The sequence below is a fragment of the Carya illinoinensis genome, chromosome 15, assembly GCF_018687715.1.
Source record: "Carya illinoinensis cultivar Pawnee chromosome 15, C.illinoinensisPawnee_v1, whole genome shotgun sequence".
NCBI lineage: Eukaryota > Viridiplantae > Streptophyta > Magnoliopsida > Fagales > Juglandaceae > Carya > Carya illinoinensis.
In genome coordinates, this window is record NC_056766.1 from 31737375 (window position 1) to 31762213 (window position 24839).

Below are 24839 nucleotides of genomic sequence, written 5' to 3' on the forward strand. Positions count from 1 at the left end.
GCCTCTTATTTATAACTCATGAGTCTTGCCTCTTCCTCACTCACTACCAATGTGGGACTCAAAGAGCAATACTCAATAATCTCCATCTTGCGACTTTGACTGGTCCCACAGCCAAACTCCACCTCAATGAAGATCTTCATAACTTTCGCTATCATGCTTCACCATAAAAGCATACCCACTCAGAATAAACCAATTTCAAGCATTTCACTTCGGCCCATGTCGAAAACAACATTTCTGAAAATTATGGTGTAACTTCCAAGTTTGGCTTTCCTAGAAATTCATCAGCCATCGACATGAATTTCCACCACTTACCCTGTATCAATGCCAAACCAATGCTTGTGTGCAAACTTGTGGACCTGCTAACATTAACACATCCTCTATCATGGCAACTTTGGGAATTAGCGACATGCCATAAGGACATACATGTCTCTTTTTCCATGGAGAGAGATACAACATTAGCATCAATACCAGTATCTCCACTTACTGATTTGGAGCCCCTTGCTGAATCCGCTCCTTGTACTAACCATTTCACCAGTCGCTAGTATCACTGCTGACTTCAGGAGTTGATATGCCTTCAACGCCTTGTGTAAACCAATTTCTCCACCTCAAATCTGACAAGATTTGAAGCCCTACTTCCTGATATTGCTTTGATAAATTTACTGTAGAAATGAATAATATTTCACTAAGTCAGTTCCCAGGAAAGATTGGAGGGTCACAATGGACACACTTAAAATTTCCAATCTCCTAGACAGAACCTTCTTAGACTGTACATATCCACACTACCACACCAAAGCTCTACCTTACAAAAAGAACCTAGTGGCTCTGATACCAATTGTTGGGAATTTGGACCTTCCAAATTCACCCCCCTAGGATCTAACCTTTGCAGGCATAACAAGAAAAATAGAGAAATAATAACAACACAAGATTTTACGTGGAAACTCCTAAACAGGAGAAAAACCACCAGACCCAGAGAAGAAAATCCATTATGTGAAAAATTGTTACAATCACACAATTTCTCTCCTTACCCCAAACACACCCACAAAGCTTTCCCCACTAGTAAAACTTTAACTCACACCTCTTTCCATTTTACAAAAATAGACAACAAAGGAATTTAACTAGAGTCAAAAGTTACTAGCTAAGCATTTGACTAGTGCACTTAAACTAAGAGGCTAAGCCTCTTATTTATAACTCATGAGTCTTGCCTCTTCCTCACTCACTACCAATGTGGGACTCAAAGAGCAATACCCAACAGAAAGCAGAAACACTATATGAAAGGAGGCACGGTGTGACAGCGCTGGTGGCTGGCCAGAATGGAGGAGGCACAACAGAACTGGGTTGTGCGACAACTTCACTCAAATTATGTCATGCACGGGCCGTGCTCTGCTTTGGTTGCTAAAAACAAAGGCTTCGGTTCTCTGTGCAAGTGCTTGGGTGACAGTGGTTCTGCAATTTGGGCTATTGTCGTGGTGGAGATGAGAGCAAGGTGGTTGGCAGCATGTGGTTTTTACCGTGAAGGTTGAGGGCGTGGAAGAGCAGTTGGCGTGCTATGCTACTATGGGCTGGGTAGTCCGTGCGCTAGAAAGAGTTGGGGCTATTCTTCGCCATCTGATCCGATGGTGGTAGCATTGGTTGGTGATTAAACAGAGAGGTTGAGCATGCGAGATGGGTGCTATGTCCGTGCATGTTGTTGGTGGTTGGTACGCATGGAGATTCTGCTATGATTTTAGGGAGAAAAACAGAGTTTTCTCTCCTTTCTGCAGGTGGTTCTTAGTTGAGTTTGACCATGGTGTTGCTTGTGGAGATCATGGGGTGGAGTTGGGCAATGGACGATGCGATGGTGGTGCTGGCTATCCGTGGAGACTAAGCTGGAAGTGGAGAGTGCAACGTGGTGGCTGGAGGAGTTCTTGGACAGAACTGGGCTAGTTTCGTGGTGGCTTTGGGACGGTGCTTTGGTATTTGGCGACTGTGGTGTCATTCTTTACGCCGTCTTCTGGTGGCTGGCGTAGCTTGGTTCTGCCATGCACAAGTTGTGCAGAGTCCATGAGGTGTCAAGACTGAGATAAGGGATTTTCGGATATCAACAAAGTTGATGAAGTGAGGGGTGGTTTTGTCTCTACATTAAATGAGATGCATGTGAGAAGCACGTGGGTGAGTCTTCCGTTCATTTTAACACTCATTGTAGATTGAAGGGGGGATTGTGACGTTTTGAAAATAAGCGATTCCACTTTGATAATATCAATAGTTACGGGGGCACATTTTGAATGGAGTGATAGTTGGAGGGGGTAAAGTGTAATTAATCCAAAATGATTTATTTGCTATAAGTACTTTAAAATTGGACTTTTTGGTAATTAAATAGTAATCGCTCATACTCAGATCATAATAGCTTCTTCCATGGCCTTTCAATCAATTAGGAGCTTCTTCCTCTTCTTCATCATCATGATCTCCTTCCATCCATCCATAGAATCATGATCTCTCCTTGAGTTTTAGAGGGAAAGATGTTAACCACAAGTTTATTTCTCATCTCAACTGTGCTTTACATCAAAGTGGAACCAAGACTTACAATGTTTTTGTCGACCTTAAAAGATGAGATCAAATTTCGTCAGAACATTTCAAAACTATTGAAGAGTCAAGGATTTCGATCATTATATTAATTAAATAAGGCGGAAAAAAATATAATTAAGAAAAAGGATGGGGATTTTTTATTTCTTATGAAGTGGAATCATACCCTCATAATAAAAGTAAAACAACTTTAAATAAGCACTGCCTTTTAGTTGCAATTTGTTTCGATTCATAAATATTGATATTCAATTAGGAAAATTCTTTTTGCAAGCCAGTTTGCACACCAAATTGCACACTAATGCTAATATGTAAGGTATTCATTTAATGAAACGGTGTAAGGCATCCATTTAATGCTAATATATGCAAGGCAGGTGCACGCAAGAGTATTCTTTATGGAAAGGGCATTGTTCCAAATATCAAGTCATCACCTTGCCACTGCCCATGGAGTCATCAGCGTCGATTCCATCACCGTGGTTCTTAAGTTCCTCTTCCATTTACTTAGTCTCTTCCATTCATCGTTAATTTTAATAGATTTTTTTGTATGCTAATTTCTGATTTTTTGTATGCTTAATTCCTTATTTTTTGGTTGATTTTGTAACTTTATTAGTTGAGAGGGGTGTAAAAAAAACCGTTTAAACCGGTAAACCGGATCGGACTTGACCAAACTGCTGAGATCAGTCTGGTCCTAAGTTTGGTTCGGTTCGGTACCGGTTTTATTTTTCTTAAAACCAGTCAAAATCGGTCCAGTTTCTATTTTTCTTTTCTTAAAACCGGACAGAACCAGATTATATATATTTTAATTTTTCATTGTATATAATATTTATATATAATATATACCTATATATAAAATAGTTTTGTATTATATGATAAATTACTAATTAATATAATCTTAAATTTTAAAATCTTATATCATTTCGTTTATTGTATTAATAATTATACTAATATTATATAGTGCATATTAATAGTTATACTAATACTATATCACTATATATTATAACATATATAATATATCATTATATTCTATTATATAATTATAATATATATTATAATATACTACAATTTATTATCACTATAGTATTATATACTACAATATACTATATTATATATTACATAATATATTTATGTAATATATAATATAGTACATTAAAATCGAAAAATCGGACCGAACCAGATCGAAAACCAGTAAAACTGGAGTACCGATTTAGGAGGGTAACCGGTTCGGTCCTAAATTTTGTCTAAAACCGGAACAAACCAGACCGATTACGCCCCTATTGGTTGATTTTGTAGCTTTGTTGGTTGATTTTGTAAATCTAATGCCACTATGATAAGTCAGAGTTAGAGTGTAGATACATAAGGCGAAGTGGGAGTTAGAGGTCAAATTCGACCTCCTACAAAATTGGAGTCAGAGTTGGAGGTATGACATTCTGACTCCTACTTGATCGGTGTTCTGCCCTAAATATTAGGGAGCAGCCCAAAGAATGGTTATCTCTTGAATTTGATTTCCTCTTGAAGGAAATTCAAATGTTGATGTTTTGTTGAAAGCAAAGATTCCAAACTATTGTCAATATCGACAGTATATATTTCAAATTTTGAAGCAAATTTAAATTCCACCTGTTGTCCAAAAGGATCAGTAGTGATTTCATCTTTATCAGAAATAAATGGATATAAAGCAATAATAAAAAGAATTCCTAATATGACCTTGTGGGACATATTTCGGGCTAAAACAGAGGGAATTTTAATACAGACATGATCTTGGCAAACATGAGCATTGTTGAGCTCATAATTGATCTTCATCTTAGATCGGCCATTTGCTGCAGATAATTTTTCAATGGATTTCTCTATTGGACTGAAACACACCTATTACATGTAGTGATCTTACCAGAGCACCCGTTCTAAGTTATCGGTTTAGGCTGATATGCCCCTACTACAAATTCGAATAGACTACAATACCCCTACAACATATTAGATTAGACAAAAACACCCTTGATCCGAATCAAACCGGCCGATCAACAACGATAAATCTCTAGAACTATCGACAACCAAAAATCTCCATAATTATAAACTAGTTGATCGATAGCCAGAAATTTCTATCTCACAATCAATCATGGAATAGACACAAACCCACGATCATGTCGTCGGTATGAGAACTAGTGACCCACGACATTGTCATGGATCTATGGGGCGTAGACCCATGACAACGCAGCGCTGTGTGTTGATATCGACCTACGAATAGAGCCATGGAATCTCCATGGGTCCAATTCTACCTAGCGATGGACCACGTCATCGATGTGGGTCTAGATCAACCAAGGGATGGATCATGATGTTGAAGTGGGTCTAGATCAACCAAGGGATGGACAATTGACCCAACGATGAATCACCATGCCACCGTGCATCCAGATCGACCGGGGAAGGACCATTTTTTCTATGGCGAGCACTTTCCCACTTTAAGCTCGCCTGGGTGGCAAGCACTTTTTCTTGCCCCTAGGTTGGGCACTTTTGCTTGCCCCTCCACCCGAGCAAGCATTTTGCCATCCTTTGCTACCTTAGTTGGTGAGTACTTTTGCTTGCTCTCCGAGGTGTGAGAACTTTTGGTGAGCACTTTGCCTTCCATTGTGCTTACTATGGTGCTAGCACTTTTGCTCTTGATGTTTCTCGCCTATGGTGTGAGAATTTTGTATCAACTCGCCACATAGGGAGCGAGCACTTTTGCTCTCCATGGTATTTTCCTTAGAGGCAAGCACCTTGGGTTTTCATGGTGCTAACCTTGGGGATGAGCACTTTTGCTTGCTCCTCCATGGTGCTCACTCGGGGGTAACACTTTATCACCATGTGCTTGCCCCTGAGCCAAACCTTCATTCTTCTCTTAGGATGCTTACCTGGGGGTGAGCACTATTGGTCTTTATGGTGGTTTCCTCCAATGCGAGCACTTTTGCTCTCTTGGGATGATAGTACTCTGTGCTCGCCTCGGGATTTGAGCACTTTACCACCCTGTGCTTGACTGTGTGGGAAGCATTTTTTTTCTTGCCCATGGGACAAACACTTTTTTTCACTCGAGACAAGTACTTGCTCACTCGAGGAGAGTATTTTGCTCCCAGCAATGCCCACCTGAATGACAAGTACTTTAGCTCTCCTATGGGCGAAAATGTTTTGTTCTCACGTGGGCAAGTAGTTTCTTTTTCTACTTTGCTCTATGAGGTAGCAAACTTCATGTTCCTTCTTGATGTTCATCGAGGGAATGGTTTTCATGAGGTGAGCACCTGACGCTCTTCATGGTACTCACCCAAGGGGCAAACACTTTTGCTTGCGTCGGGTGAGAACTGTTGTTGCTTGCCCTAGGGTGACAACAATCTTTGCTCGCATGTGGATTCAAGAACTCTTTGCTCACCTTGGGGTGCAAGCACATTTTCGTTGCTCTTTTGAGTAGTTTTGCTTAGTTTGGGGTGTGAGCACTCTTTACTTGCCCCGGGGCTAGCACTTTTTTGCCTCCAACATTGTTTTGCAAAAGTCACTTTTTTTTCTTCAAATTTCAATTAATCTATATGAGGAGAACGGGCACGTGCCCTCCTACTAGATTGGTGGTGTGTTGACCACCGAAGTGTAAAACAAACGTTCAAACTTTTAGGATTCTTGAGATTTCTTAACGTGGGAGTATTGTATATTTTATCACATCAAGTAAGCACCTACTCCAACATCTTTATTGGTGATGTGTTGAGTACTGAAGTGTAAAAAATAAACTTACAAATAGATTTTTATTTTTATTTTTTTTTAAATTTATCTATAAACTTACTTACAAAGCAGTACTGCATGCAACAGTTCCGTCCTCGTCTATGGAAAGGGAGCGACAGTAGGTATAAATGTGGAGACTCGGATCCACTCATCTACATACCGTACCGTGTGTTTTTTAAACCAAATTTAATTACTCGCAGTACAGGATTTCATATAAATTGGACACCCAAAGCTTCAAATATTTCCGTACGGAGCGAAATAGTTTTACGCTTTATATCTCAAGTTATTAAACCTCACATGTTCAACTATATGCACATGATGAATAATAATAGATATTACAAAGACAAAAATAAACCTGATAAAGAATATAAAGGTATGACTAATTTCATTAATAGATGACATGATTGATTCAAAATACGAGTTGAAGATTTTGGCTAACGATAAAACTCTTAATTAAGCTCTTTAGCTTGCATGCTTTTGAGAAAGATGAACAACTTGACGATTATGTTGAACTCTCTAAACATTTAATGCAATATATATGCTCAAGGTCTTCCACTTGCTTTAACAGTGCTAGATTCAAATATAAAAGATCAAAGCATTAGATGATGAGAAAATGTATTAAATTATAAATATAATTAAATAAGTACCCAACATAAATATTCAGAGTGTTCGCCAAGTAAGTTACGATAGATTGGAAGATAATGAGGACATGTTTCTTGAAAGGAGGACCTTTGGCTGATGTCATTAAAATATTTGACAATAGTGGTTTCGCTTCAAACTATGGTATCCGAAGGCTTATAAACGGGCATCTGACGCCAAACAGAATAGCGATTATCCTGCAGGCTAGTTCTAGCAGATGATTCCCAGGAGAAAAATCGCCCAAAACCAGAGAGAAAAGTCTCTAGGGTTTAACTAAATATTATCAAATCAAGCAATAATGAAAATCAGTCCACAAGCCGGACTGTTATAGCCAAAAATCGTGTTTATCCGAATTTTGTCAAAAATAGCAAAATCTCCAAAATCACTCCAAATTAAAATTCGAAATAAAATAAGTAATCTACAAAAAATTCGGCCCAAATCAGGGTTAAAATGACTTCTTAACTGATAAACGAAATATTACCATAAATAGAAAAAAATAATTAAAACTAATGATTCGGAGGAAAAAACAACAGAATTTGAGGTTGAAAAAAAGGCATATGGAGCCATGCTCAATGTGGACAGCGTGTGCGCTAAAAAGAGCTTTCCGAATTGGGGCCCTACATACGATTCCGACACCCGTAACCAACGTTATGGCCAAAAGACTGAAACGCAATCAAAACGGCCCCAATGAGAAACATATCACAATCAATTCCTGCTTTTGTGCTGATCTGCCAACTCATGGTATCTCAGCGCCATCAAGGTGCAATCTGACAGCTCAGCATCATCTGTCTCGAACCCCCTGCATCAGCATCACAAGTATGTTCAATAAGCCAACTTGCACTCATTTACACGAATTCAATCTAAAGTCCTGCGTAAAACAAAAGTCCAGACCCAATATCCACTAAGTAATTTCCCGTATGAACTTTATAAGATTTAAATTTGAGAAATTCTTATAAGAGGAATTAAAAAAATATCATTATTTTATAAAACTAGTCACGTTGAAGATCTTCTCATTTCTTTGTGGACCCTTACCATCTGACTGAACAAAGGAATCCAACAACGTACAAAGAAAGTAGAGGAATCATAATGTTACTTTACAGCCTACCAAACTTGACTTCCTAAAAATGAGATGAAACCCAGTTTGTGGTTTTGGCGTTGTGGGTCAGGGCTATCTACAACCACATTACTTTTGTAACAATTAGTGATGTTTTTTCAATGTCTAACAGTATAGTATATGGTCTGGATGTGTCCCATTCCATCATTGCAATTTGGCTACCCCGGCCCTGGGCAGGTTCATGTATTTGTTTTGCTCACTTCTCCGAGAAGATTAGCTTTTCCCAGTAGCTGAGGATATTTCTTTCTTTTTGATTTGTTAACTTAATTTTGGAACTTGGATTAAGTTGAAATCAATTCGGTTCAGTTTAATTTTAAATCAAATCTAACATTCATATACCCAACTCTCAAATTATTAACTCATATCAACTCAAAACTTCTTTTCACGTAGGACACAATATTTTTCATGTACTTTCTATTTTTAGCCTTTTCCATGTTCTTCTCCCATCACTAGGATGCTCCTGTTAACTCAGGTCTAATCCATCTTTAATTTCCAGATTCTTATTTTGAAAACTCTATCCTTCATAAACTAACCAAACTCCATTTTGAATTGTTTATAAACAAGCTGTACGAATTTTCACATCATGCTAAATGTAAGCAATTAGGACCCAAGTATCACTTTTCATGTCAGTTCACAGCTGATATAATTTCGATGAATTGTCAGAAGGTTAAGACTTCTAAAGCTTCTTGTAGCCTCTCAGTTACATAATTTACGCACATCCATCATGTACTAACAGTATTGTCATAATAGCTAGTTTGGGTGATGGTACACCCACATAGACTCTACCAAGAGTCTTTTTACCAGTACGGTTACTGTTATTATACTGACATGGGGCTCTTATTTTCTTCACCTTTTCATTTTCTAGATAATCTGGCATGTATCTACAGGCTTCCTTTTTCATTATCAATGCAGACGTGACATGAAAGTTATCAACTTCCTGATCATCAACACCGCTACGTCCATCATTATCCAACTTTTTCAATAATGATTTAATTTCCAATCACTTGAATGCAAATGTTCTTACTTCTTAGCACAAGACTTTAGTATCTGCTCAATTCAGCTTGTGGTGAATCTATATTTACACGAGAGTTTCGGTTTAATTGATGCCATCCAGCTCAATTCAGCTTGTGGTGAATGTATATTTGCATGAGAGTTTCAATTTGATGCCATCCAGCTCAATTCAGCATGTAGAAATCTATGAAAGCATCTTATGTACTGCAGAGTAAAACCCAAATGTGTTGAAAATTAGTGATGACTTGTGTTTTTTTGAGGTGAAAATGTAATAGACAGATGTGTTTTTTTCAATAGTGTTGTATTAAATATTTAGAATGTATTTGCTGCACTCCAGAAATATTGCTCTGCACTTGTATTAATGTATTTGTTGCGTGGACTTGATTACTGATATGTGGGAGTAGGAAGAGAAATATTGCTGATTTTAGTGGTGAGCAGAAAAAAAAAAGAACCAATACTTTTGTTGGCTTTTGTGTGTGAGAATATCATTTTCCTAATAGTTTTAACACTAAAGCCGATGTATGCCTACAACAGAGGATGATCCTCTGTTTTAATAAGCACTCTGTAACTAAAAATTAATTCAATATAACTTACTAACTCCCAATTAATTCAATTATTGGACATTAAAAATAAAAAATTAAGCTGATTGGAGATTGAGAAATTGAGAAATTGGAGATTGAGTACTCATCACTCTAAATCCTATAATTGAGTCATGAGTCAAGGTCTTCCCAACTTTATCATTCTTCAACACGTTTGGGTCTCTCCACACTAATAATGTCGTTTGAAGATATGATCCAGTGATTTTTAATTTAGAGTTTTTACCTATTGCAAACTTGATGGTGAGACCTATCATAATCATAAAATGTTTAAATTACCAATGAATACTCTTTTATTACCCAACTTAAAGAAAAATAACTATATTGTACAAAAAACCGTTAGATTTATTTTCAATTTCCTACAGTGTGAACTTTAGACCGAATTACCAATCACTTTAAAGAGCATAGAAATTCCAGTGTGAACATAATTTAGACCTTGGATTCTTCTTAATTTATTGATTTCTTCAAGTGCCGTTTATGTAATAAAGGAGGGACAGGGAAGCTCATGTGGAGACTCGGAGCCCCCCCCCCCCCCCCCACCATACGTTGTTTCTGAACAACCCTTATTATCAATTTCTAGACTTTGGGTTCGTCTTTATTAATTTTCTTGAGTAACAGCCTTTCTTTCTTTTTAGACCGAATTTTTAGTGCTTTTAGACCGAGTACACATGACTCATTATTCTCTACTTTCACATCAAAGCACATGGCAAGTACTCCAAAAATTATATCACTGGGGAACACATTGCCAAGAAGTTGCCGAGAAGTTTCTACCCCCTTCTCTATTATTATTTATTTGCGATGGGTATTGATCTATAAGTGGACCTTCTTCCTCTTCTTCATCATCATCTCTTGCAATGGCCTTTCAATTAGGAGCTTCTTCCTCTTCTTTATCTTCATCTCCTTCTATCCATCCAAGGAATCATCATGTAATCTTGAGCTTTAGAGGTAAAGATGTTCGCCTCAAGTTTATTTCTCATCTAAACCAAGTTTTACGTCAAAGTGGAATCATGACTTACATGGATGATGGCGACCTTGAGAGAGGAGAGCAAATTTCATCAGAACATTTTAAAGCTATTGAAGAGTCAAGCATTTCGATCACTGTACTTTCTAAAAATTTGCAAAATTCAAATGCAAAATCCAAAATCCATGGGTAAGCTCTGCCTATAATTTCACACAAATCATATTGATATATGTCGTTTACCTGTGAAAAAAGTTGGACTCTTTAAAAATTTCTTCTCTTTTTTTATTTTTATTTTTTTGATAGGGATGATGAGTCAGAATTTATCCAAAACATCATTCAGTGGGTCAACTCAAGAATACTAAACCAGACGCCTCTATGCATTGCCACGTATCCAATTGTAATAGAGTCTCGTATACGAGACATTTATCAGCATTTAAATCTTGAAAGGAATGATATTGTACGCATGGTAGGGATTTTCGGAATAGGTGGAATTGGGAAGACAACTTTTTCAAAAGATATTTATAACAGAATATCTTCTCAATTTGATGGAAGTTGTTTCTTGAGCAATATTAGAGATATTTCAAAAAGTGGAGGTCTGATTAAGCTGCAAAAAATACTTCTTTCAGAGATCTTAGGAAAAAATTGGATATTTATGATGCTGATAGAGGAGTCAATGTGATTCAGGATAGACTTCGCTTTAAAAAGGTTCTACTAATTCTTGATGATGTGGATGGGTTGGACCAACTAAAAAAATTAGCTGGAGATCGCACTTGGTTTGGTTTAGGAAGTAGAATCATCATAACAACAACAGATCAAAAGTTACTAAAAATCTTTGAAGTTGATTCAAACTACGATTTGAAGCTCTTGGATGAAAATGAAGCTCTTCGGCTCTTTAGCTTGCATGCTTTCAAAAAAGACAAACCACTTGATAAGTATGTAAAACTCTCTAAAGTAATAAAATATGCTCAGGGTCTTCCATTGGCTTTAATAGTGCTAGGATCAGATCTAAAAGACCAAAGTATACATCAATGGAAAAGTGCATTGGATAAGTATAAAAGCATTCCCCCCAAAAATATTCAGAGTGTACTTCAAATAAGTTATGATGGTTTGGATGATAATGACAAGGAAATGTTCCTTGATATTGCCTTTTTTCAAAGGAGAACCTTTGGCTAATATCAAGAAAATATTTGACAGTTGTGGTTTTTTTCCGGATGATGGTATCGAAAGGCTTAAAGACAAGTGTCTTATTACTATTGAACATGGATATATTTGGATGCATGACTTGCTACAAGATATGGGTCGAGAAATTGTTCGACTAGAATCACCCAACGAACCTGGTCAACGTAGTAGACTCTGATCTCATGAGGATATCCGTGGAGTGTTGGAAGAAAGCACGGTAAGAGTAATAAAAAACTTTGAGTTTTACATTTATTTCCATTTAAAAAAGTGAAATCCAGTAGAAACTTTTGGCCTTATAATGAATTAATATATATATACACAAATGAAATATGTAAACATATATATATATATATATATATCCTGTAAATCAAAAAGAATTTGTAGTTATATATAATAGATCGTTTTGTTTAATTAAGATTAGGCAATAAAAGTATCATTTATCGTTTCTAATATCCTAACAATTCAGTAATTTTGCTAAGAATTATGTGCATTCGCTTACGTACCAGGGCACAAACAAAGTTGCAAGCATGATAATAGAAATGCCCAAAGGCGAGGACGTGATAAGGTTGAATTCCAAAATTTGTACAGATGAAAAGACTTAGAGTGCTTATCAATCGTAATGCAAGTTTTTCAAGTGGACCTAATTATCTCTGCAACGAATTAAGAGTACTAGATTGGTTTGAATATCCGCTACAATCTTTGCCACCCGATTTCCATGGAAATAAACTCATTATCTTTAAAATCCGTGGTGCCTTCATCAGGGAGTTAAGCTTCATCAGGGAGTTTAAGGTATCTACAATTATAATCTTCAATAACTTTGTTTCTTTAATCTATGTGCTAAACTCCTTTCAATTTTGTTTTAACAGAATATGACAATTATGGAATTTCATGATTGTAATTGCTTAACAAAACTTCCTGATGTTTCAAGCATCCCAAATTTGAAGAACTTGAAGGCCATAAATTGTGAAAATTTAGTTGAGGTGCATAATTCCGTAGGATCCTTGAAGAATCTTTGTCACTTGAGTTTTTTCGGATGCTCTAAACTCAGAATTCTTCCAACAAGCCTCAAGTTGAGATCTTTACGCACCCTTAATCTTAGTGGTTGCTTAAGCCTTCGTAGCTTTCCTGAAATTGATTGTGAAATGAAATCTTTAACTACATTAGCTCTACCATATTGGAGTGCAGTAGAAGAACTACCATTATCAATTGGCAATCTTACTAGATTTGATGAATCTTTTCTACGTGGCTGCAAAAACCTTAAGCATCTCCCAATTAACATTATTCTTCGGTTGCAACATTTGAGAAGGCTTGGGGGTTGTACAAATCTCCCAATGGAAGAAAAGATTTCATCGAATGAAGGACAACTCCAGGAATTGGCGCGTCCAACAAATTCAAGCAATGGAAGCAGTGTGTTACAAGTGTTGAATCGTCAAAATTGTTTCCAATCAGAATCAAATTTCTTTCCAATATCAAGTTTCTTTACCATGTTTAATTCTTCGGCCACTTTGACTAATTTAGATCGAAGTACATTTGTAAGCCTTCCCACGAGTATCAAAGGATTTGTTGCACTTATTGAGCTCTACTTGAAAGATTGCAAGAAACTTGAAGAAATTGCAGAACTTCCACCAAATATAGCAAATGTATTTGTTGAAGGATGTCAGTCGTTAGAAAGATTTCCAGAAGTATCAAGAATATTGGAATTCAATGGAAGCCACATTAGATCGCTGGGTTTTATTGGCTTGGAGGGCTGCAACAAAATGCATGAGAAGATTTGGAATTATAAAGTGCCAAATCCATTACTGTGGAAGGTATGTATGTGTCTCATCCTCTCTCTCTCTCTCTTTGAATTCTATATAGGATGCATGACTTTAAAATAAATGATGATGATGATATTGGTTTAACAGGGACATTATAATGCTACTGTGTTACCAGAAAATGAGATTCCAGAGTGCTTATGGTATCAGAAAGAATTTTTAGGAAATAAAATTGCTAAGAGAGGAGATGATGATGTCCAATTGAAAGGAAATGAAGAATGGGTAATAAATATTGAGGGGCCACACCATTTGGAGGATATAAGCGGAATTGTAATATATGTCTTGAGTATTTTGTTCCTGATGTTAAGATAACCAGTATCAGCTCAAATTGTGTATGCCGTATCGATAGTGAAGAAAGTCTATTTTTGTCTAATTATAATGTAATGTGTTAAGGAAACTATGCCTTGATTCAAGGCTTCATATCTTCTAGCTTAATTCTAGGAATTATATTGTACAAATTGATAATTGATTCTAGTTTCCTATTTTGTAATTAACCGTTATGCACATATTGAATATATATAGAAGTATACTCACCACGATTGAGGTGTGGTGGTTTTTGATCAAACCTTCATATGGTATCACGAGCCTCTCGGATTCTCATCCTCTAATTTTTCCCATGGCTGCCGAATCCAACCCCACCCTTCTTCCCTTCAACACCATGATTCACATGGTTACTATCAAGCTTTCTTCCTCAAATTACCTCCTGTGGAAGAGCCAATTACTCCCTCTCCTTGAAAGTCAAGATTTGTTAGGCCATGTGGATGGCACTCTCGACCCTCCTCCACCGTTTGATCCCCCAACTTCTCAGACACCCAACCTCAAACACCTGGCGTGGAAGCAAACTGACCAACGCCTCTTGAGCCTCCTGCTCTCCTCCCTCACCGAAGAAGCTATGGCTGAGGTTGTGGGACTTTCTACCTCACGTGCCGCTTGGCTTGCACTGGAAAATTCCTTCAGCCATCGCTCCAAAGCAAGAGAACTTCGTCTCAAAGACGATTTACAGTTGATGAAACGCGGCACCCGTACGGTTTCTGAGTATGCCCGGACCTTCAAATCTCTTTGTGATCAGCTGCATGCCATCGGACGGCCGGTTGATGGCACTGATAAATCCCACTGGTTTCTCCGGGGTCTTGGGTCCGATTTCACTAGCTTTTCCACCGCTCAAATGGCCCAAACACCCCTGCCCTGTTTTGCCGATCTTGTCTCCAAAGCTGAGAGTTTTGAACTCTTCCAAAAGTCCCTTGAACAATCGGCTCCTCCTTCCTCTGCTGCCTTCGCCGCCACCATCCATGGTGGCCACAATCGGCCAAACCAAAGAAATTCCTCATCCCGTCCGCAACAGAGCACTCGGACTGGATCTGGAAATTTTTCCTCCCATCGTGGTAACGGGCAGCCGAATCAACGCCATCGCTCCGGTCAGCCACGCCGTCCACCACGGTGTCAAATCTGCTGGCAGGAGGGCCACTATGCCGATCGGTGCCATCAACGTTATGCTCGGGATGACACTGCACGGGGTGAGACTGCAGCTCACCTTGCCGAGGCCTTCAATGCCTCTTGTGGGCTTAATGGGCCCGAACCAAGTGACTGGTACTTGGATACTGGGGCTTCGGCCCACATGACCTCAGACTCCTCCATTTTGGCCCAGTCAAGTAACTACACGGGTAAGGATTGTGTAATTGTAGGGAATGGTGCTTCCCTTCCCATTACTCATACCGGTACCATCTCTCCTCTTCCCAACCTTCATTTATTGGATGTTTTAGTTGTTCCTCGTCTCACTAAAAATCTCCTTTCAATTAGTAAATTAACATCTGATTTTCCTCTCTCTGTTATATTTACTAATAATTCCTTCTCCGTCCAGAATCGTCACACGGGAAGGGTGGTGGCAACCGGTAAACGTGATGGTGGCTTATATGTGCTGGAGCGTGGCAACTCTGCTTTTATTTCTGTTCTTAAAAATAAAGCCCTTCATGCATCTTATGATTTATGGCATGCTCGTCTTGGTCATGTAAACCATTCCGTTATTTCTATTTTGAATAAAAAAGGTCATCTTCACCTTACATCTTTATTGCCTTCCCCAAAATTGTGCGATACATGCCAACTTGCCAAAAATCATCGCTTACCATATACTCGGAATGAACGTAGGTCCTCTCATGTCTTGGATCTTATTCATTGCGACATTTGGGGCCCTTCCCCCGTCAAATCAAATTTGGGCTTTATTTATTATGTTATCTTCATTGATGATCATTCTCGTTTCACTTGGCTTTATCCCTTAAAATTAAAATCTGATTTTTATGATATTTTTCTTCAATTCCAAAAATTCGTTGAAAATCAACATTCCACCCGCATCAAAATTTTTCAGAGTGATGGTGGTGCTGAATTTACCAGCAATCGCTTTACTACGCATCTTCGCACCTTTGGCATTCACCATCAACTCTCATGCCCTTATACACCCGCTCAAAATGGTCGTGCTGAACGGAAACATCGTCATGTAACTGAGACTGGTCTAGCCCTCCTTTTTCACTCTCATCTTTCTACTCGCTTCTGGGTTGACGCCTTCAGCACTGCAGCCTACATTATCAACCGCTTGCCCGCCTCGCTTCTTGACGGTAAGTCTCCCTTTGAGCTTCTCTATGGTTCTCCACCTAATTATGAGAATTTTCATCCTTTTGGTTGTCGTGTTTACCCTTGTTTACGTGATTATATGCCTAACAAATTTTCTCCTCGTAGCATCCCTTGCATTTTTTTGGGTTATAGCTCTTCATATAAGGGATTTCGCTGTCTTGACACCTCTACCTCTAGGCTCTATATCACACGACATGCTCAGTTTGATGAAACCTTTTTTCCCTCTCACTCTAGCTCTCATGCTCAGCCCATATCATCCCTTAATTTTTCTAATTTTCTTGAACCAAATTCTCTGATTACTGATCCTTTGCCTTCCTCCCCTCTGCATCATTCCTCACATATTACTCCATCCGGATCTAACCCCTGTGTTATTTGTACTGACCCCGTGGCTGAGTCCTTGCAGGTTCCTCCTTCTCTTGCAGGTTCCTCTTCACCAGTTCCGGAGCCTAGTCTGCCTCCTGTTACGACTACCATTGATTCTTCTATTCCGGCACCTCCGTTGGGCTCCCACCCGATGGTCACCCGAGCCAAGGCTGGTATTTTTAAAACTCGTCATCCTGCAGATCTCAGTATTCTGGGCTCCTCTGGCCTTCTTCATGCCCTCCTTGCCTCTACTGAGCCTAAAGGATTTAAATCTGCTGCCAAAAATCCTGCTTGGCTTGCTGCCATGGATGACGAAGTTCGTGCCCTGCAGAACAACCGTACATGGATCTTGGTCCCTCGGCCTTCTCACACCAACATTGTAGGTTCCAAATGGGTGTTCCGGACTAAGTATCTACCTGATGGATCTATTGAGCGCCTCAAGGCCCGTCTTGTTGCCAAAGGCTACACTCAGGTACTTGGACTTGACTACACTGACACTTTTAGTCCTGTTATCAAGGCCACTACTGTTCGTGTTGTGCTTTCTCTTGCTGTTACCAATCGATGGCCTCTTCGTCAACTGGACGTTAAGAATGCTTTTCTCAATGGTAATCTCACTGAAACGGTTTATATGGAGCAACCTCCCGGGTATGTTGATCCTCGCTACCCTGATCATGTTTGTCAGTTGCAAAAAGCTCTCTATGGCCTCAAGCAAGCTCCTCGTGCATGGTTTAAGCGCTTCAGTACCTTTCTCATTACACTTGGTTTTTCTTGCAGTCGTGCTGATACTTCTCTGTTTGTGTTTTATCAGCATTCAGACATTATTTATCTGCTACTTTATGTTGATGACATTATTATTACTGGCAACAACTCATCTCTTCTTGACAGCTTTACTCGCAAGCTCAATTCCGAGTTTGCTACCAAAGATCTGGGTTCTCTTAGCTATTTTCTTGGTTTGGAAGCCACCGCCATTAATGATGGTCTTTTTATCAGTCAACTGAAGTATGCACGGGACATCCTTACTCGGGCTCAGTTGCTTGATAGCAAGCCCGTTCCCACTCCCATGGTGGTCTCCCACCACTTGACTGGCACTGGTTCCCCTTTCTCGGATCCTACTCTCTACAGATCTCTTGTTGGTGCCCTCCAGTATTTGACCATTACCCGGCCCGACATTGCTCATGCTGTCAACTCTGTCAGTCAGTTTTTGCATGCTCCTACTACAGATCATTTCCTTGCAGTCAAGCGCATTCTTCGTTATGTCAAGGGCACTCTTCACTTTGGTCTTACTTTTCGCCCTTCTAATGCTCCCGGTGCCTTGGTTGCTTACTCTGATGCTGACTGGGCTGGCTGTCCTGACACTCGTCGCTCTACCTCTGGTTATTCTGTTTATCTTGGCGACAATTTGATTTCTTGGAGTGCTAAGAAGCAACCTACTGTCTCTCGTTCTAGCTGTGAATCTGAATATCGTGCTCTCGCAACTACTGCAGCTGAACTTCTCTGGCTCATGCATCTTCTTCAGGATCTTCGAGTTTCTTTATCACACAAGCCCCTTCTGTTATGTGACAACAAAAGTGCTCTCTTCTTAAGCTCTAATCCTGTCTCTCACAAACGAGCTAAGCATGTTGAACTTGATTATCATTTCCTTCGGGAACTTGTTGTCGCTGGCAAACTTCGGACTCAGTATGTGCCCTCTCATCTACAGGTTGCTGATCTCTTCACCAAAAGTGTCCCTCGCCCTCTCTTTGAATTTTTTCGCTCCAAGCTTCATGTCTGCTCCAATCCGACGCTCAGCTTGCGGGGGGGTGTTAAGGAAACTATGCCTTGATTCAAGGCTTCATATCTTCTAGCTTAATTCTAGGAATTATATTGTACAAATTGATAATTGATTCTAGTTTCCTATTTTGTAATTAACCGTTATGCACATATTGAATATATATAGAAGTATACTCACCACGATTGAGGTGTGGTGGTTTTTGATCAAACCTTCATATAATGAAAAGTATCGTAGGCCAATATAAAGTGTGGTTGTGGTACTCTGATTTAGAATCATTTGAGGTAAAGGTTTTGGACAATTTCCATGGAAAAAAACTCATCATCTTTCAAATGCATGGTAGCATCATTGGGGAGCTAAGCTTCATCAAGTGCTTCATCAAGTTTAATTCTTCAGCCACTTTGACTAATTTAAATCTATCAGAAAGTACATTTGTAAGCCTTCCCACGAGCATCAAAGGATTTGTTGCACTTAGAGAACTCTGGTTGTGCTAGTGCAAGAAACTTGAAGAAATTTTAGAACTTCCACCAAATATACCATTTGTAGATGTTAGGGGATGCAAGTTGTTAGAAAGATTTCCAGAAATATCAAGAAATATGGAATTCAATGGAAGCCACATTAGATCGCTGGGTTCTATTGGCTTGGATGGCTGCAACAAAATGCATGAGAAGATGTGGAATTATAAAGTGCCAGATCCATTACTGTGGAAAGTATGCATCTCTCTCTCTCTCTCTCTCTCTCTCTCTCTCTCTCTCATCTCTCTCTCTCTCTCTCTCTCTCTCTCTCTCTCCTCTCTCTCTCTCCGAATTCTATATAGGATGCATGACTTTAAAATAAATGATGATGATGATATTCGTTTAACAGGCCAAACATTATAATGCCAGTATGTTACCAAAAAAATCAGATTTTAGAAGACGAAAGTGTGAACTTGTGGGATGAAGCTGTATATTCAAAAGATGATATTGTAGATAGAGGGGATGAAGAATGGGTAATAAATATTGAGGGGCCACACTATTTGGAGGATATAAGTGGAATTGTGGTGTATGCCTTTTTTAAAATGTATCCATGGAAACATAAAAGATTTAACAGCATTTTACGTGATAATATTGAGGTAACCATTAAAAGCTCAAATCCCGTATGCCTACTCAAAAGTTCTGAAGCGGTATATATGTCTAATCTTTATGTAAAGAATAAATTTGGAGGCGGAGATGAAGTATTGGTGTGTTACTTCGATTTAGAATCAATTGAACTAAAGGTTTTGGACAATTTAAGGGTTCAACTTCATCCTTGTTGGGTCATTTTTATAGAAGTTGGGGAGCTAATATTATATACAAGCATGAAAGCAAAGCGCATGAAAGAAGAAAAATGGATTGAATAAAATGATAGGCCAAGTGGCCTGTTGCTACTAATTTCTTTGGAATTTCAGGTAAAATTTTCCTTTCATTTTTTGTTCATGCTCTCTGGTCTTTAAGACTTGATTTGCTAGTTTGGTAAATCTTGTAGTTGTAGCAGGATTTTTAGTCCATCCAAATGAAAGGACAGAGAAGAAACTGAAGAAAGTCAACACAGGGTGTTTGATGAAATACCTCATTTAACTTGAGAGCACCGAGAGTCTACTGTTTCTATTTATAATGTGCATTACATCAATACAAGAGATATTGTGCCGTTGGAGACTTGGTGTAACTTGCGGAATTGAAATAATACAAAGTTGACAAAGTTGGAATTAGCCGTTGCATGGATTGGGGTTGCCATATGGGTGATCGAGAGAATCTTTAGCAAATGGAGATGCATTAGCTGCCATTGTGGCTATTGCCATGAGAGATGGGTCTTCATTTGGTAAGTCTTCATTTCTAGATATAGCAGTTGATGGATTATTGGTGTTATTAGATGGATAGTAACTCAAACTAATAGATATCTTTGTGGAGGGCTATACCGCTGCATTGTTGATACAAAAGGAGCTTTTGTGCATCCAGCATTGTATGAGAATTTCAAACTAACAGTCGTGGAGGCAATGAGCAGTAGAACCCTATAATGGTGATGAATTGAGCCACAAGATTGTTGATTTCTTTGAAATGTGAAAGGCGGATCCTGAAAATTGGAACAAGATCTCAAAAGCTAGTCTCTGGCGTATAAATAAATGGTAAGTATTTCATGACCAGATATAGAGAAACTAACCATGAGAATTTCCTTTGACACTTGGTTGTTCTTGGATTGCAGCTACATATGGAAGATTTATGCAAACGAGTTGTTGAACATGGGAGCAGCGTATGGATTCTGGTGGCAGATGAACAAGGAACAAAAGTTAGCTGAACAAAAACATATCATCATATTCTACAATCTCCAATTTAGGAATTTACTGAGTTTTTACAACTATATTTAGGCATATTGAAATCATAAACATTTTATATCGAGTTCCATTCATTGTATCACAGGCAAGGAGTTTGCCCACCCAAAGCAAAGAACCCCAACAAGCAACACCAGCTGCGACGTCTAAAGCCTAAACAACCAGCGACAACATAGACAACTGAATCCCAGTCCAAACCAAGGCACATAAGCTAACTAATAAGAAAATTTACTGAACAAAAGTTATTTGATTTCCTTCCATGGTTGTAAGTTATGCGGAAGGGAGCATAGAAACTAGTTTTCATGTTTTTTTTAGTGCAAATTTCTTATGCAACAAATGGTCCTTTTAATTAAATGGTAAGAGAGGAAATGCAATAAATGGGTAAATGAGTGATCACAATAAAGTGAAAAGGTTGGAATTAGAGGCGCTTCATTCTTGATTCTCTGTCTTTTAATTTATTACCTCCCAATATGAAACTGTATCTTTTGTTCATATAGCTAAACTGTATCTCATTTTCAGTCTTGATAGATCAAAACATAGAGAAAACTTGAGAACTCGGATGTATTTCAACGTATACTTATCGTAATGTCTCTGTATTTTGCTATGTTTTCTATATTTCTATCCAATCTATCTTCAAGCCAATCAAGTACAAACATAAAGTATCAACAGTCCAATTGTCATTCTTTAGAGTTTCGAGCCCTCCTCCTCTAATGAAGAGTTTCTTTAGGCTATTCATTTTGCTAGGTACTAGCCAGTCAGGTATCTTTGTCTCTGGGCAACACCGAAGATCCAGTTTCTCCAATTTCTCAGTAAGCTCCAGAATTTCGTAACTACACTTCGTTGTCGACTTGGAAGCTCATTAATTCTGGAGATCCCTTGAAGGCAAAGAAGCCTTAACTCTTTCTTACTCTTCAACCCTTCAAAGAATTCAACCCTTTTAAATCAGGACTTTAACATTTTTCATCTTCGATAACCATTCCACCACACTTGCTTTTTCTCTTTCTTCTTTGCTAAAAGCTGCAATTTGAGATCAGGAAATGGCTCATTTACATTGAATATGAGAATAGGTTTTTCCTGATTTAAATTCTTCCATTCCTTTCCAAAATTTTCACGTTCCTGATTTAACTCAAAAGGCTTATGGTCTCCATGATGGTATGATTTTCATTTTCACTCATTTGTTAGAGAAACTAAACCACTTTGGTGCTGACTTGAATTATTTTCATAATGGCAGATATGGAAGAAGAGATCAAAGTATATGGTAGAGGAAAAGACACAAGGGGATAATTTAACTAAGCTTAAAAATGAATCTTCACCTGTTAAGAAGCAGACCACACTCGTTTTGTATTTCTCAATTGTTAATTTGGTTTGAAGAAATAGTACTTGAGCTGGAAAGTGAGGAATGAAAATAATTGTATGAGTGAATGCTATGGAATGATTGATGCATATGTTTTTATGATTACAATATTCATATCCTAACCAATTCCTCACTTGTTTTTTACCTCCCCCATTGCAGAATAATGTTGCAACTGCTACAGAAGAAGAAGAAAAAAAGACCCGACCCAAAAGTGGCCAGCCAGGTCGGTTTGGTGCATTACTGTAGCTGTGTCAGGTCGGGTCGGCCCTAGTCTAGACCCAATTGACTCTAATTGGGTTGCATGCCTATCCAACATCAGCCTCCTAGGTGTAGTAATTACCTTTTTGTATGTTGTGCCAAAACTTACCATAGAAGTGCACCTAGACTTATAACCTCTGTAAGATTACTCTGTGCATGGTATATTTGACACACATTTAGGCAAGAGTTTCTTATGCCTTCCGTAAACATTCTTTGACAATACCTAAACTTGTTTTATCTTCTTCTAGCATAAACATGCATTGCAAGTATGCTGGGTAAGCCAACTTGCAGCCATTTATATGGTTTTAAACTAAAATCATTCTGCATAAAACAAATGTCCGAACCCGATACCCACTAATTAATTGTCCGCATCAACTTTAGACTTAATTTGGAAGTTTTCAACACGTTTCTAACTCTCCACACTAATAACCCACCTCTTCTTCCAGGAAGTTGTCTGTCTCCATGGAATTCCCAACACGATCACCTCTGACTTCGATGTCAAATTCTTAAGCCATTTTCGGATCACTCTATGAAAACCATTCGACACATCCCTCAAATATAGCAGCACTTGCCATCCCCAAATAGATGGTAAAACATAAGTGACCAACCGCATATTGGGCAACACCCAGCGGACGAACCAAAATAGTGGGACTTAAACCTCCCAAAAGTAGAGTTTGCCTTCGACAACATGCACAGTTGATCAATTGAGAAAATTCCATTTGAAATTGTTTATACTAGGCCCCGGGCCGAAACATACATTGGACCTCCTGGTCACATTTCCCAAGCTCTCTAGTTTGAGCATGGTAGCAGAAATCATGGCTAAACAAATCAAGCAAGTTCATTATGACGTTCGTTACAATTTAGGGACAGCTAACCATCTATACAAAGCTGCAGCTGATAAACACAGGCTAGTTAAAACCTTCCAAGAAGGTGACTTGCTAATGATCCATCTATGCAAGAAATTGATTCTCTGTAGGCACTTACAGGAAGTTGGAGAATAAGAATTATGACCCTTTTGGAACAGGAAGAAGATTAATGACAACGTCGATGTGGTTGACTTGCCCCAAGACATGTCCAATTCTCCCAATTTAACGTTTCTAACTTATTTGAGTACTACCCTCCAGATGAACCATTATACACTGACAACAACTCGAGGTTGAGTTTTCTTTGAAGTGGGGAATAACCGATGCATGACACAAACCAAAATGGCAGCTGATTGTGGGGATTTTCCAGAAGATACTTGGCGACAATTTATGCGTACTTGAAACCAGCATGAGCAATACTGTTAGTATACATGAGTATAGTCTATGATAATGCGCATATTGTCAACCCCAGTGCCTTTTTTTGGTATTTAGAAAGAAAGGGACGGCGATTTGCAAAACACACATGGAACATATCCCAACCAAAACAATTAGTACCAACAGGGGAAACTTACTTGGGTTATCATTATTCCCATTGCTGTGGAGGACGGTTTGCAATATTGGCTTCATCCATTTTTATTTTTATTATTTGCTCTCCTTTCATTCTTGCATACCACTTTGACTCTGCAACTTGTATGAAATGGTTTTGGACAATTTAAGGGTTCAACTTCATATTCTTCCCAATCTTAGTGATCCTCTCTGAGTACGTTTTTGGTTATGATATTATATAAGTTGGGGAGCCAATGTTGTATACAGGCATGAAAGCAGAGCACATTAAAAGAAGAAAAATGGATGCAATTAAACGATAGCCCAAGTGGAATTTCAGGCGAGTTTTTCATTTGTTCTCTCTGGTCTTTAATAGTTACTTGATTTGGTACTTGCCATTCATTTATTAGCTCAATGATTTTACCACTCATTTATTTTTGGCTTAGTGATATAGTTTGGTGCTGACATTTTAATTGATTGTGTTGTTGATGGTCTATATGATAGTTTGGTGACACTGACTGTAATCCCAGAAGATTCCAATCCTGATATGTGAAATATAGATATATAGTTTTTTGTAATGGTGATTTTGAAAGTTGGTAATACAGCCAATGAATTTCATTTTGCAGGTACCAAGATTCTTATGGAACAGAGGATATTTGGCAGACAAGAATAAAACAATCATCTTCTCGATGGCATGACTTGATACAGTGAAAATCATTATTGGACTGACTGAATGGTATGGAAAGAATGAGAAGCTAAGAAGTTTGGTAAATAATTGAATTTCTAAGACAAGTTTCCATGACAGGTGCATATAACTAATAGTGGCCCCATCTAAAACTAACTCTGAACCAGAATATGTTGGTGCAACATGGGCTGCAAAAGAAGAACAGAGTAAGAGAAAAGAGTTTCTTTTTCACATGTGGACAGAAGCAAGATAGCTTGCATCTGTTTCTTTCACATGTGGACACATGAACTTGATGTCTGAAGTTCGGTAAACATATTCCTTCACATATCCACTACTTCTATGACCTTTGCTTAAAGAAATATTGACTTGTTATTTGCGATCTATTGTTGCGCCATCTTGATACCAATTTATATTGTGGTATAGTGACTTTATCATAGAAC

General features: G+C 38.4%; 2 protein-coding genes and 1 long non-coding RNA gene across 3 annotated transcripts; all 3 read left to right on the forward strand.

The window, feature by feature from the left end:
* The first annotated feature begins 10484 nt into the window (after positions 1–10484).
* On the forward strand, positions 10485–13962 carry LOC122297352 (disease resistance protein TAO1-like). Its single transcript, XM_043107393.1, has 4 exons — positions 10485–10795; positions 10910–12574; positions 12652–13593; positions 13690–13962. Exons 2-4 carry the CDS (start codon positions 12374–12376, stop codon positions 13909–13911), a joined length of 1365 nt encoding a protein of 454 aa, XP_042963327.1. The 5' UTR covers positions 10485–10795; positions 10910–12373; the 3' UTR covers positions 13912–13962.
* Positions 10500–11779, forward strand: LOC122296818 (disease resistance protein Roq1-like). The gene is made up of 2 exons (XM_043106615.1): positions 10500–10795; positions 11233–11779. The coding sequence occupies exons 1-2, from the start codon at positions 10500–10502 to the stop codon at positions 11777–11779; spliced, it is 843 nt and encodes a 280-aa protein (XP_042962549.1).
* Positions 13963–20288: 6326 nt separating the features above from the next.
* LOC122297431 lies at positions 20289–21732 on the forward strand. Its single transcript, XR_006238776.1, has 3 exons — positions 20289–20492; positions 20570–20653; positions 20785–21732. It is a non-coding gene; the product is annotated as an uncharacterized LOC122297431 (long non-coding RNA).
* Positions 21733–24839: the final 3107 nt, after the last annotated feature.

What these genes read in the sequence shown, in the direction of transcription:
- LOC122296818 (XM_043106615.1), top strand. Translation starts at nt 10,500, where the DNA reads ATGGCCTTTCAATTAGGAGCTTCTTCCTCTTCTTTATCTTCATCTCCT. An exon ending in GCAAAATCCAAAATCCATGG is followed by an intron (nt 10,796 to 11,232) that starts GTAAGCTCTGCC and finishes TACTTCTTTCAG; the next exon opens with AGATCTTAGGAAAAAATTGG.
- LOC122297352 (XM_043107393.1), top strand. Translation starts at nt 12,374, where the DNA reads ATGAAAAGACTTAGAGTGCTTATCAATCGTAATGCAAGTTTTTCAAGT. An exon ending in GCTTCATCAGGGAGTTTAAG is followed by an intron (nt 12,575 to 12,651) that starts GTATCTACAATT and finishes TTGTTTTAACAG; the next exon opens with AATATGACAATTATGGAATT. An exon ending in CAAATCCATTACTGTGGAAG is followed by an intron (nt 13,594 to 13,689) that starts GTATGTATGTGT and finishes TTGGTTTAACAG; the next exon opens with GGACATTATAATGCTACTGT.